Source organism: Arvicola amphibius, chromosome 12 (genome assembly GCF_903992535.2).
Source record: "Arvicola amphibius chromosome 12, mArvAmp1.2, whole genome shotgun sequence".
Lineage (NCBI taxonomy): Eukaryota > Metazoa > Chordata > Mammalia > Rodentia > Cricetidae > Arvicola > Arvicola amphibius.
In genome coordinates this window covers 70,713,300-70,728,701 of record NC_052058.2, presented here as the reverse complement: position 1 = coordinate 70,728,701, position 15,402 = coordinate 70,713,300, and the positions used below count along the sequence as shown (strand labels likewise).

Below are 15,402 nucleotides of genomic sequence, written 5' to 3'. Positions count from 1 at the left end.
ATAGAAAATAAAATAACTTAAGGCTGGCCTGCTGGTATATTCATAAAACCCCATTGAATAAAAGATATTCACACTGCATTATAAAGCATGTGATGAAAATTTAAACTCTGAAAAAAAAACCATGACCACATTTATGTAACACTTCATAAATGGTTTTAAGGCAACAAACTTTTTTGATGAAATTGTCATAAGGGCCAGTAAAACTATAAAAGTTATAAAATATGAATAATAGGAATGCTGATAAATTCTTGCTTTCTCCTTATTTTGCTCTTAAATCCATTGTAACTGGGTAAATAAAAAGTCATTATTTAACACTGATTATTTCGAAGTCACCAATAACATCCAGTCACGGTGCCCAATAGTCTCTGCAGTTAAGTGCATACTCTCTCTTGCTATACACAGCATTGGGTGTCCTGCCCTCTTGATGGTCTGTGCTCACAGGGTGTTAAAGAGAGAGTATTCTACAGTCCTTACTCCCAGGCTTCCCTAGGAGTACATTACATTACAGGACCTGTTTCCACTTTCTGCTACACAAACAGGAAACTTAACTCTCTGGAGTTTCCATCCAGTCCCATAACTTTGGTGAAAAACCCTAAGTTTTTCACCTGAATTTACAGCCTCAGCTCCTGTTGGTCTCCTGAGCTCTACACTCATGGTCCTAGGACAGGTTAACACAGGAACTATCCAGAACTAAGTTTGTAAATTATTCCCTCATATTCCTAAAATTGACTAGCCATTGCATTTTCCCAGTCTTGCTTAATAGCGCCCATGATTTTTCCAGTCATCGGGGTTTTGGCACCCACTTTGACTTCTATTAATTATAGCACAGCCATGGTCTCAGATCCTCTGTTTTCCACTTCCACCACCACTGTGGGATTATGATGGCTTCTTAACTGATGTTCCAGTGTCTCCAGCCTCCCCAGTTGTTAATCTATCTTACACACTGTTGCCAGAATAATTTATTTAGGATTGGAAACTTGATCCTTCCCCCAGAACCCTTTCAAACCTCACTCATGGCTCCCCACTTTGCCCAGGAAGAAATCTGAACTCAGTAGAGTCCTCCAGGTTCACCACATTCCGACCCCAAATGATCTCTCCATGGTCTTGAGTGAATTCCTAGCTAACCTATTTTCCAGTCAAACATGCTAAGCAACATATCCATGCATTTATTTTCATCCCTACAATTTTGCACCTGGTTTTTAATGCTACAACTTCTTGATATTCAGGACTAGCTTGATCTTCTTTCATCTTACCCTTTACTTCTTTACTCTTTGGGTTAACTTATTTGTGCCCAAAGCTTTAAATATAAACAGTGTGCCAAAAAATTCTAGCCATATCATTCTGTTGATCTCCATGGCCATTTACAATAACCTAGTTACATGCCTACCATCTCTACCAGTGTATCTCCAACTGATGTGAATTCCAGAGCCTGAAATTAAAATCACAGTACTTTCTTTCCATTATGCTCTTCCAGAGTGTCCCATATCACTGGTGGTCAGTGTCATCCACATAATTATGTAGTTTAAAGTCTCAGGAGTTTTCCTTATACACACAACCATAATCTTTAATAAGCTATCTTTCATCAATCTACAATGACTTGACTATTGCACCAAAATATCCCCCTTTCTGAAACTAGTATATAGTACCAAATTTCTACCTCTGTCTCCTACAGAAATTCATATTGGTTCTAACTGGTTTTACATATCTACTTTTGGTCCTCCAACTTAATTTTTCAGAAAGGATGTAAGTAACTTCAGTCATGTACCAGATAGTAGTGATTTGGCCAATGACGGACCATATATAATGATGACACTTACTATATAGTCCAGGTGTACCCTAGGCTATGCTATCTAGGTTTGTGGAAGAGTACTGTGAAGTCTATACAATGATGAAAGTGCTGAATTATGCTACGTATCCTCATTGTAAAGTAGTACACAACTATTTAAATGTAAACCTGGTCATGGCACGCCTCTCTTAAAACTCTTTTATCCCCCAATTGCCTTTGCAAATATAAAATAATTAGTATTGTGAAACTGCTTATTACTGCCTCTGCACCTCTGCATGCCAATAACCTCTCTGCTTTTCTTCTCTTCCTCAGACATCTGTCTTGCTTTCAGATCCCTAAGGGAACACATGCTCTAAAGAACATGTTTGCTGTACACACACTCCAGGAACTGCTTATTTCTTTCCTACTTGATCCTATTCATTCTTCAGAATTCTTCTTAAAGGCTTTCCTCACATGTCTTGTTTCTATATTCCATCTTTAATATATTCATTAAATTTTAAATTATGTTTATGTGACCACCTGATAAATCTCTCTCTTCAAGGTAAGCAATCCTTTACCTGCACTGTATTTGAAGTCTGTTTACTGAGTTTTTCTTTTGTACAGAGGTGTGAGATCATAGCTTAGAACTAATAGCAAACAGATATCTAGATCATTTCTATTAGGGAAAGAACTAAAGACATATTACATATTGAAAACATACGAGTAAAATTCAAGGCAACATTTGTCAATTAACTTGATCCTAATAGAAAAATACATTAATTCTATATATTTTAATGGTACTGGAGATGGAAACCAGGGCCTTGTGCATACTATACATCACCCTATCACTGAGATGCATCGCTAGCCTTTTCTGTATGTTGTTATTTTGAGATACGAAATCACTAACTTGCCTAGAATAGGCTAAAACTTGTTAAATCTTGCTCTGTAGTCAAAGTAGGTCTGAACTACAATCCTCCTGCCTCAGTCTCCAAAATAACTATACCATCAGGTCAGGCTATTTATGATTTTTAAGTATACAGGTTACTTGGGTTAGAAATCTATCATCTATTCATCTGTTTACTAGGTTCCTAATTCTAATTCTAATTCTCTAGCACATAATTAAATGCTAGAGGGCACAGTCAGCATGTGAGACAGAAATGATTTTTAGTCACTCGTAAGACAACAATTTTTGAAGGCATAAATCAAAATAAATACACCAACCCCTATACTAGGAGCTAAATCATCAGTTTTTTTTAACTTTATTGGGAAATAAGAAAAATATATTTTAGTTAAATTTCTGCCAAATCTTTCCAATAAGAAAATCAATACTTAAGAAATAATAAGATGATAGAATTAGCAAGACCGACATGCTATCTTAATTTGGGTTCAGGGTCTTATACTCACTCTGAGGTTTCCTTGGGCAGTGTTCACAGGCTTGTCATCCTTCAGCCATGTAATGGACGGGTTTGGAATACCATTGGCTATGCATTGCAAAGTGACTGGCTTGTATCTCACCACAGTCTTCTCGGGAAGGTCTGAGGACTTGATTGTTGGAGGAACTGGATAAAAAGAAAGAGGGACAGAATGAAACCACAATCAAAGATGTCCCAGACCTAAGAGTATGTGTAAGGCACCCATGTCTAAATGGGAGCAGAAAAGGACTCCAGGGTTATATAAAGAAACTCTGGGCATAAAGTTGGGATGCATGTGTGGGGTAGATCCAGGAGGAGGCAGAAGGAGAAATGGGAGTGTGTATGATCAAGTTATATTATATGCATATATGAAATTCTCAAAGGATTAATAAAAATATATTTAAATAAGTTTAAGGGAACTGAAACCATAAAATTAGAAAAAAATAACGTATTTCATAAACAAGGAAACAACTTCATTTTGTGCTTAATCTATAACTTTTACTCATTTTAGATAACACTCATTCTTAGTTCTAAGTTTTTAGTTATTTGAATAGCCAAAATGTCCATATGGTTACTGAACCTAACATGTATGTTTGGCTCAAACCCATTGTGATGGAGGAGAGTTATCTGTCTATGTTACTTTCATTGGTTAATTAATAAAGAAAACTGCCTTGGCCCTTTAAGAGACAGAAAATTAGGTAGGCAGAGTAGACAGAACAGAATTGTGGGAAGAAGGAGTGGGGAGATGCTTCAGGCAGTCTCCATGCTTCTCCTCTCCGAGATGGATGCAGGTTAAGATCTCTCCTGGTAAGCCACACCTTGTAGTGCTACACGGATTACTAAATATGGGTTAAAGGATGATGTGAGAATTAGCCAATAAGAGGCTACAGATAATGGGCCAGGCAGTGTTTTAAAAGAATACAGTTTCCGTGTAATTATTTTGGGTAAAGCTAGCCGCGTGGCAGGACACAGCCCCACCGCTTCATTTCTACACTATTGGCTTATTTTCTCAGTTGATAATTACCATTCGTTTCTCTGGAATGGCCTCATTAAACTAGTGCCAGATTCAAGCAGTATTTATGCACATGACTTTGTCCCTAGTAAGGCTGACTGGACCTGGGGTCATAAGGTGATAGAAGCTGGGCTTGCCAGATTCTCTCTCAATAATCTGGACTCAAAACTGAACTAGACTTGTCTGCATTCCATCATGGGACATGGAAAAACAAATTTTGAAAGAGAGTCTACAGAGACAGAGGGAAGAATGCAGTTGATTTTCACAGATTCTGTTCCTGGGCACTCCAAATGGCTTTTCAGATTCTGGTTCCAGTCCCTTCCTTCTCAAGTTCTGCTGGCAAGTGGGACATATAATGTCCTGGCAGAGATGTGCTCTTGTCATTAGATTCGTGGTCATAACCTTAATGTGCCAGTTCTGTGAATGTGCTTATATTCCTGGATCCCACAATTATACCCTAAGCCTTGCTTCTGGAAAACACGCTTCATAGGCACTCCTGTTTGGGTCAAATCCTTAAAGGTTGACATAACCCATTCACTTGGAAGCTTTTGCCTTCCTCTTCTGTCATAGTCTAGCTCCGTCTTCACCCTTGATACCATCTAGAACACACTCGCTAACACTATCACCTTATCTTACTCACACGATACTTTGGGTAAGTCTCTGCAACAGAAGATAATGCAAATCTGTTATTATTTTTTTTAACTACGGTGGCCCTTTCTCACTACTTGACACAACTCAAGACTTCTCTCTGCTCTTCTCTGAATTAGACAATGAATAAAGCCAGAATAGTTTAAAATGCAATACACCATCCCTTCCTTGGCATACCGTGAACCGTCACTTCAAATTCCTTCCTGTGGTCCCCAGCAATGTTCGTTGCCACACACTGGTAAAGACCTGTGTCTGATACTTGAGCCTGAGCAACAACCAGTTTGCGTCCATTTAGTAAGATCTTGAATCCATCTCTTTCATCAATTAACTGACCACCTTTTAGCCACCTGTAGAGAAAGACAAAGAGAAATCTAGATACATCTTGCAAATGAGCAATTTCCTAGAGGTTATTTGTGTGTTATATTTATTCTCTACTACGCATTCACCTAATCTCCTAATTAATCCTAATTAATCACTCTGTGAAATAGGATGTAGAAGAGAAGTAGAAAGGAAACACGGTCCCTCAGAGAGGTTGGCAAACAGCTGCACTCAAGACTCTGTAATGAGTTCATTATCCTTCTAATAAGTTTAGGTTACAGAAAGGGACAAATGATACTATTCACTGTAGTATTTACATCATATTAACCAACAAAATGCAATGAGATTCCAATGTTTGCAAATCAAATATTAATATCAGAGTTTTATAGTTTTGTGGGCTATCGCTTTATAATGTCAACCAACTATTCTTTTGCATGTCTCATACCATGTTGGAAATGAAAATTGTATATTCAATAATGCTTTGACAATGTAGGAGGGGGACCAACCAGACAAAACTATAAGCATGCTAACCTTCACATCTCTATAAAATTTCTGTTATTCTTTTTATTTAATAGTCTATTACACATATCAGTGCCTCAGGGCGGTCTAACATTAATAGTGTTTAATAGTCTACATCTTCTGTCTGAAAAGATAATTTCTAAAAAAAATATAAAGGATTTTCTTCAATTGTGCCAATATGTTTGCTTTCTGAGTACCAAGTACAAGCTGCCTTGTATATAGACTATATATTTTCCAAGAGGAATATGATTTTGTACTGATACTCCTCAATGTCAAAATCCACCAGGACAACTCCAAAACATTTATATTAAAAAGCGAGAGAGGTATTTAGAAGACATACCAAAACGCTTACATGATAGTTGGTGGGGGAGAGCCTGTGACTTGGCAATCTAGCTCCAGTAAGTTATTTGCCATCACAATCAAGTAAGATGTTTCATCTCCTCCTTCCACAGTTGGTGGTACTAGAAAGAAAAAAAAATAGACAGAAGGTAGCAGGCAAAGAAGTATTTGCAGGAATAATTCCATCCTGACATCTCAGTAGTAACTTAGAAAATTGATGTTTTTTCATGGGAATTTAATAATCAAGGGGATTTGAAATTGTCAATGCATTTTATACTAAGTACTTGCCATGATGAATGTCCTGCAGTCACTGGGAATTTTCTCTGACACACACTATGGTGCCATAGATGCTATGCTAATGTAAAGCTTATCCACACTTTATATTGTTTATTTTCAAAATAACACATATTTAAGAATCATCTGGCTGCAAATACACAGTCTCAAGGTTGCAAGATGATTCCTCAAAGTCTAGAGACTATTCCCTGTAGTCTACCACAGTGCTTATGACAGAAGAACACCTCTGACTCCTGCAGCCAGCAGTTGATAAAGTTATGAAAATGTCATTGAAAGAACAAAGTGCATCCATTAAAATCCATGGAAGAGCTGCATAAGATTTAGATTTAGATAGCAGGACTCTATTGAGAAGCCCACCAATTGAACAGATTGGAAAAGCCCATGACACCTGAACTTAGACTGCATTATTACTACATGACCATATGCAGATTAATACAAATGGTTAATTCGTAAAAAATCCTAGAGAAGCTATATAAGAAGGTGAACCCAAAGAAAAACATATAGTTATCCTCCTGGATATTGGAAGTAGACAAGATTGCCGGACAAAAAATGGGAACATGGGGGTGGGGTGGGATGGGGGGATGGGGGGATGGGGAGAGAAAAGTGTGAAGTGGAGGATGGGAAGAGCTTGGGGGAATAGGATGGTTGGGATATAGGAAGGGTGGATATGGGAACAAGGAATTATATATCTTAGTTAAGGGAGCCATTCTAGGGTTGGCAGAGACTTGACTCTAGAGGGGTTCCCAGGTGTCCAGGAAGACGCCCCCAGCTAGTTCCTTGGGCAGCTGAGGAGAGGGTGCCAGAAATGTCCAGATCCTATTGTCATACTCATGAATATCTTGCATATCACCATAGAACCTTCACCTGGCATTGGATGGAGAAAATGACAGAGCCCCACATAGGAGCACCAGACTGAGCTCTCAAGGTCCTGATGAGGAGCAAAAGGAGGGAGATCATGAGCAAGAAAGCCAGGACCGCGAGGAGTGCTTTTACCCATTGAGACGGTGGGACAGATCTAACGGGAGACCACCAAGTCCAGTCGGAATGGGACTGATGGAACAGGGGACCAAACCGGACTCTCTGAATGTGGCTGACGGTGGAGGAGGACTGAGAAACCAAGGACAATGGCAATGAACATGAACTCTACAGCATGGACGGGCTCACTGTGAGCCTTGTCAGTTTGGTTGCTCACCTTCCTGGACTTAGGGGGAGCTGGGAAGACCTTGGACTTAACATAGTGAAGGGAACCCTGATGGCTCTTTGTCTTTGGAGAGGGGTGGAGTGGGAGTATGGGTGGAAGGGAGGGGAGGGAAGGGGGAGGAGGAGGGGAGGAGATGGAAATCTTGAATAAAAAAATGAGAAAAATAAAAAAAAAGAAAAAAAAAGAGTTAGCCAATAATCAACTAGAGCTAATGGGACAAGAAGTGATTTAATTGATACAGTTTTTGTGTGATTATTTTGGGTCTAAGCTAGCTGGGCATCTGGGAACTAACAAGCAGCCTACTCTAACAAATTGGCGTCTAATGTGTGTGAACTCTGACTCTTACAGGCAGGAGGTCTGGCTACAGAACATTTGAGTGGGGTTTATGAGCAGACAGCTACAGTTTGCTTAATGGTATGGACTGGCTCTGTGCCTGAGAATGGGGTTGTAGGCATGGCTCTCAGAGGCAGCAAACAGCTCCACCATACTCAGTTAGGCAGAGAAAGCAAGTGGTACTGTATATACCCTATTAATGGTGCAGCTTAAGTTTTTAAGAAGTGCTTTGCATTTTAAGAAGTGTTCCTGAATAGTAAAGAATTACAGATACACAGTAGGACAGATTCAGACATAAAAGACCTCTAAATGGGTTACAGTGTTGGATAAATGCATGTAGGCTTGGAAGAGAGAAGAAAAAGAGTATACAGAGTTGGAAAAGAAGTAAATGGTTTTTAAAAAGGGGGTAAAGTCTTTAAAGAGACAGAATACATATAGTCATAGATTAAAAGGAGCAAATAAGCCAAATAAAAAGGGAAAATTCACAGAGAGTCTGGATTATGCGTATTATTGTGTTTTCTTTGAATTTTTTGACTGTGAAGGAGCTAAGTACAGAGAGACACCATGGAGCTGCCAGAGACAGACATGCTTAAACTTTTCTGATAGAACATGACCTCATGATGATGCACAAATTACTAGAAATGGGTTAAATTAAGATATAAGAGTTATCCAATAAGAAGTTAGAGCTAATGGGTCAAGCAGTATTTTAATTATACAGTTTCTGTGTGATTATTTCAGGTCTAAGATAGCTTGGTGGCCAGGACCAACAAATGCCTCCTCCAACATTACTACATACTGTGAAATGTGTTCAACAATCCAATGCTGTGAATCTGACAATCCAGGCAGTGCTATCCTTACTTACCTAAGACATCGACTTCATATTTAATTTCTCTTTCTCCTGCCACACTGGTAGCCACACATGTGTATTGTCCCCGGTCAACTTCTAGAGCACTCAAGATTTCGAGTGTCTTTCCACCCGCTTCTATGTGGATGTTGTCACTGGCTTTCACAGGTACACCATCTTTTAACCACGTGAGAATGGGGGGAGGGTTGCCAGCAGCTTTACACTCCAGGATCAATGACTGACCAATAACAACTTGCTTATTTGAGGGTGTGGCCAAGTCACCTTCAATTATTGGAGGAACTAGGGAGAAAAAAATAGTAATATTTCAAGTAATTCTTTTCTGAGCCATAAAAGAACATCTTAAGTAAACAAAAGGGAACCTTTCTCTCATATGCTTTAACTAGAGGAATTTCCTACATGTCTGTTTCCCTCTAAGTTGGTGAGGGAAGAATTTCTTGGTTCAACCAATTTATAATTATTCTAATTATTCTGAGGTGCACTAGACTATCAAAACATGAAACTAACAAAAGATGAAGATCAAAGACCAATCTTAATACTAACCACTGCTTTACTTTATTGTTAAAAACAAAATACTTGAGAAGCTCCAAGTTCCAAGGGGAAGAGCTGGTTAAGGACTGAACTATGTTTAACTTTTGCAAATACCTTTTCCAAATTATAACAAATTCTTCATATTCTTATATATATATACAGTGGAAACCCCCCCACCCCAGCTTTCATGAATGAGAAAGCTGGATGTCCACACACCAGAAAGGCAGTCAGGTAAGATAAGCTGTGTATCCTTACCATAGATGTCAACACGGAATGATTTTTCAGCTGTTCCAGCAACATTGGATGCATGGCATGTATATGTTGCTGAATCAGAGACCTGTGCTCTTGGAATGTGAAGAAATTGTCCTTTATCAATATAAAGTGCTTGTGAGCTGGATATGACTACCTGGCCATCCTTATACCAGGTAACGGTTGGCACTGGAAGCCCTCGGGTCTCACATTCCAGCTTAACTATGCTGTTGAGCAACGCAGATATTTCTGTGGTAACATTCCCTCCTTTAATACTCGGTGGAACTACAAAAGATTTCAAAGCAAACACAAGCTTAGCATCTGCATCACGCTAGTAAATGCTAAGGTCACTAAAATTCTTAGTTTAACAGCGATGCACACTAATGACAGAAAGCCTGTATCCTCTACAGATGATTACTTCCCCCTCTGGTCCACACAGTCTCTAGCACCTTCTTTTCCAGTCTCAACTTTTAGTAAACAGTCAAGTCACAGGTTCAGTTTCAGTAGCTCATGGGATAGATCATATTGGAGCAACTAATCAAGTTAGTACCAACAAACAGGGTGATCCAAACCAAAGCCACATTTATAGGCACATAAAGTTCAAAAGTCATGCCATAGGAAGAAAAGTGTCAGACGTTGGAGAATATTATTTTCAGGTGTGTGACTTTTGTTTACCCTGCATTTGTTTAACTATTTGAAGCTGTGTTAATGTGCCTGTCTAAAACACCTGATAAAGTGTTGAATGACCAATAGCAAGGCAGGAACAAGAATAGGCAGGGCTGTCAGGTAGAGAGTATAAAAAGAAGGAGAAATTTGAGAGGAAGGGCAGAAGAAGCAAGAGAACAAGGAGAAGAGGACATCAGGGGCCAGCCACTCAGTTGCCCAGCCACCCAGCCAGTCACAGAGTAAGAAGGAAATAAAAGTATACAGAAATAGAGAAAGATAAAAGCCCGGAGGCAAAAAAATAGGATAATTTAAGATAACAAAAACTGGCAAGAAACAAGCCAAGCTAAGGCCGGTCATTCATAACTGAGCCTCTGTGTGATTTATTTGGGAGCTGGGTGGTGCCATCCTCCCCCCACCCCAAAAAAGTGAAAAATCACACAACAAGATGTGGCACAATCTCATGCTGTCCACTCCCAAAACACAGAAGCACCTCCAAGTGCTTTCAGGACCAATACTGGCAGCAGCTGTGGAATTCTATATGGGAGACATTACCTCTCCTACCTACTTGACATATCTAATTCATTTATTTCTAATGTTATGAAGCCATAAAAATTTATAAACTTATACTGGGGTATATAACCAATACTACATTAAATTAGGCAGTTTGGGCAACCCAAGCCCCCTTAGTTAGCTCCTTTGATATACCCGCTTCATCTTATTTTATTTTTGCACTTCCTTAATAGAGTGTTTTACTATTCACTCCACATTTGTCTCATATAATTCTGAACATCTATAGAGTTAACTATTTCTCCAAGGAACCATGGATTCTTTTAGTAGAAAAGGATATCGATTGAAAAATAAGATTCTGGTGCTAATAGAATAGCTTCACATTTTCTGGTAATCTTCCTGAGAATTACTTCAGAGTAACAGACACAATCCAAGTCATGGACTACAGTATTTAAGGATGAAATTGAAAGTAGAATCATTTTCCTCTAAGTATATTCACTTTGAAGTTAAGAACCAGACAACCTTCAAACAGACCAGGGGATGCAGAGTTAAGACTGTCAAATGTTTTGTTGGAATGCAGTCACTCATTCATTTGTGTATTGGCCATGGCTATTTTCACTGAATAGTAACAAAGGAATTGCAAATAGCTACTCATGTGCTGTGTCCATTGCTTCAACTGCTGCTCAGTGTATCTTAAACCTAGTGACATATTTGTATCTTGTCAGCATTTCCAATGCCATTGAAGTATTAATACATGTTTAATTTTATCACCAGTGCATGTTCCTCATGACAGAACAAGAAGAGAAGAGTAGCAGAGTGTGACGTGGACTTTCTTGCTCTAAGAGGGCCTATAAACATTACATAGGCTGGAATGGCACAAACATCAACAGACTAAACACCTATTCCAATATTCCTAAGTCAAAGAAAAGTAACATTTTGAAATACTAAAATACGCAAATGGGATGTTTTAGCCTAACAAATATTTTTTTACAAAAAAATCACAAAGATAAAAAAGGAGACTAAAACAAAGGAAGTCTCTAAGTAGCGTGTTTGCCAGCAAAGAAGGTCATTTTTCAATGATGGTATAATTAAATTAATTATGAGTACAGCAGCTAAAGAAATATATCCAGAGAATATAAATTTGTTAATGATTGCTAGACCTTCAGTGAGAATAACCCAGGAAGTGATGACTCTGGGGGCAATATGAATAATCAGTTTTAAAGGGAAACTAATTCTGTTGAATATTTTTGCCTTTGACACTCTTCACAGTTGCTACCAATACTAAGCTTTTTGGGCTTATTTGCTTATCAATGCAAAGTTTGATGAACATGAAGAATTGGTCTCTAAGAATAATTTTTTTCAGAACAAATGCTGATAAAAATATATCCTCAGTGAAGTCCAAGCAACACAAACTGATGTAGAATTTGCTAAAATTTGTCACAACTGATGAGTGCAAAAAATATGTGAAGTAAGAAAAGAATTAAGGAAGTATACAGAGCTTGAAGATGTGATGTTTAAACGTGTACTCCATGACTGTATTACTGCTCAGCAAGAGCTTTGTGCAGAATGGTTGTATGTTATTGAGCACCTACTGTGCATTTGCTATTATGGATATGCATATCACGAGTCCCAAGACCATTTCTGAGACGGAGTTGCACATTTGAGTATTGGTATAGTTTTATGTTTATTTAGTAATTTCAGGGCTGTGACTGAATTTTTTTCTGAATAAGAAGAGTCATGCTTAAATACTGTTAATAAGTATTGCAGAGTTTATGGAATTTGTTTTACTTCAAATGGTGTTTTCAATTTAAAGTTGCAACACAAGACACTAAATATGCAAAGTGGTATTTTAACAGTTATTAGATTCTTTCAAACTCACATAGTATACTGCTACTTAACACATTTCCCAGACTGCCAAAAGTTCAAACTAGAAGTGAGGCCTTTATTCATCCACATTTTTTCCTTTTTTTAATTAGATTTTTTTAAAAAAATACCAATCCAAATTCCCACTCCCTCCCCTCCTCCCATTCCCTCCACACATCCTCCCACCCCACTCCCATCTAATCCTAAGAAAGCCTAAGGCACTTGGCTTTGTGGAAAGTCCAAGGCCCTTCCTACTACATCTAGGCTGAGCAAGGTATACATCCAAAGAGAACAGGATCCCAATCCAGTACATGCAGTAGAGATAAATCCCAGTGCCATTGCCCATGGCCTCTCAGTCTGTCCTAGGCATACAACTGTCATCCCACATTCAGAGGGACTAGTTTGGTCCTATGCTTGTTCCTTCCCAGTCCAGCTGTAATTAATGAGCTCCCATTAGCTCAGGTAGACTGTTTCATGAACCCTTCATGGAGAAGGGCAAAAGGAGGGAAGAAGGGGAAGATTGAGGAGAACTTGAGGGAATGGGATAGTCGAGATGGAGGAAGAACAGATATTAGAGCAAGGAAAGAGATATCTTGATTGAGGGAGTGATTATGGGGTTAGCAAGAAACCTCACTCTAGAAAAATTCCTAGGAACCCAAAAGGATGACCCCAGCTAAGACCCTAAGCAATAGAGGAGAGGGTGTCTGAATTGGCTTTGCCCTGTAGTCAGACTGATGATTATCTTAAATATCACCATAGAACCTTTGTCCAACAACAGATGGAAACAGAGGCAGAGACCCACATCAGAGCATTGGACTGAGCTCCCAAGGTCCAGTTGAAGAGTATAAGGAATGAGAATATGAGCAAAAAGGTCAAGACCATCCACAAATTTTTATTCTATCTCTTGTGCCCAAACAACTGTTCTACAATGTTTGATATAAATGTGTAAGCTTCCAGATTAAAGACATTCCATTTATTCTTGCAACTGAAACTTCCATATAGCTTTCAACTAGAATTGATTAATTGTCTATTTGTAATGGCATACTAAAAAGCAAATATTAAAAAAGACTGTGAGAAGATGTTATAACTGCTCTCCTAGAAATGGACAGTCAGTAAAAATCATGTTAAAAATTAATAACCGTATTGAGCAGAACCTATCTATGAAAATCACATTTTCAAAAATACAACAGATAAAGTCTCATTACCAATCACCAGTAGACATATGAATGTTTTTCATCAATTTGGATGACAGGGAAAATAGTCTATTTTGTGACCACTTCTCCAACTCCTCTCCCCTCCCCCAAAAGAGATATTTTTGTCTGACTTGACCTTATGCAGACCTTGTGTGTGCTGTCACAACTGCTGTGCATTCATTAGGGCAACTGCTCTATTCTGTCCAGAAAACACTGTTTTTAAAAGCTATTCACCACCAGTGCTTCGACTATCTTCCACCCTTTCTTCAGGGAAGATCTCTCAGTCTTGTGGTGAGGAATGTGATATATACATTTCATTTAGTGATGAGCACTCCACAGTATGACCTGTTGGTCGTCATCCTATTAATTGTCACCTACTGTAGGAAACTTCTCTGAAGCGCCTTGAGAAATGTATTGGTCCACTGGTATAGCATGTTTTAATACTATGTCTACATAGTAGAGTACAATTGGATTCCTTTGCATTCAGTGGGTCTTAGATCCAAATAGAAAGTGATTTAACTGGTTACTCCCATGATGCTACTGTTGCACAGTGGATAGGTATATCTTGTTAGGCCAGTTGTTAATGTAGCTGGCCGGGTTCACAACTGGGTGACATTAATAATTACATTTCTCCTCTGGTATAAATGCATAGCACCTTCCAGAATCATAAAAGATAGCCAGTAGGAACAAGGCTTCCAGGTCAGTACCAGGTGGATTCATCCCTGTTATATGAATCAAGTATGAAGTGTCTTCAGCAATAGGGTCTTATCATCAAGTTTTGGAGAGTAACTAAGAACATTAGCCATAACCTGTAATGTTTGGGGTTCTATGATAACCCACTGGCCAACAACTCAAAAAGCAATAAGTCATTCTTGGAAGTAGGATTTGTATTTGTTATCATATGTTCAGTTGGGCACTGTCTATTATAATAGGGTAACTCCCTCTTTACATATGCATGATCATATTTTAGAAAGTTACTACAATAGTGTGTTTTCATATTATTTTTTCAAATTATATGCCCCCATTCTTTTTGTTTATTCAGGTGCAATGTTCATGTTCATTTCTATTGTTGTTCATTCTCACGTGATGATATGAGCATGTAAATAAGGCAAACAATCAAATTTAGGGTAAAATATCCTCTCAACTTGAAATCTGCATATGCATTGTTCACAGTTATCTAGAATACAACACTTGCGTTTTTACATTTTGTGACAGTCACCACTTCACAAATGAAATAAAGTGAGCATAAAGCTACCCACCTGAAGGCATAGGGCAGCTTGCTAGAGAAGAAAGGATACGGTTTCCCAAATTAGAATACTCAGAGCCTCTCAATACCACAATGCCTTTCAATCAGACAATCCCAGAAGCCCTCTCTTCTGGGTGCCTGAGGGCATCATGCAGAGTGAACATGAGGATCCGAAATGAATAAATCCAAGCTCCACAGAAATAGGAGTCTTATTGAAGTTCCAAACTGTATTCACAATAGATTTTGGCAACAATACAACAGCCTGGGAAGGAACTGGGCTTGTTGTTTCTATGGTTGGCTCTGGCAGGATGGCAGTGACAGTAATAACGCTTTTGTTTAACTTGGCATCTACATAGCTAATCTTTCAGTGATGGCACTTACAAAGAGAACACGTCTTTTCATGACTGATTTTCCCAGTAGGCTTCCATTTTACACATAAGTGAT

At 38.6% G+C, this 15,402-nt stretch overlaps 1 protein-coding gene across 1 annotated transcript in view; it reads right to left on the bottom strand.

Moving 5' to 3' along the window:
* Hmcn1 (hemicentin 1) overlaps positions 1-15,402 on the bottom strand; it is a 445,711-nt gene that overhangs the window by 169,628 nt on the left and 260,681 nt on the right. The window contains exons 31-35 of the mRNA XM_038349717.1: positions 9,490-9,768; positions 8,704-8,985; positions 6,027-6,135; positions 5,015-5,184; positions 3,170-3,324 (exon numbers count right to left, since the gene is read on the bottom strand). Of these exons, the coding sequence (XP_038205645.1) occupies positions 3,170-3,324; positions 5,015-5,184; positions 6,027-6,135; positions 8,704-8,985; positions 9,490-9,768 (995 nt within the window). The remainder of the gene's footprint in view (positions 1-3,169; positions 3,325-5,014; positions 5,185-6,026; positions 6,136-8,703; positions 8,986-9,489; positions 9,769-15,402) is intronic.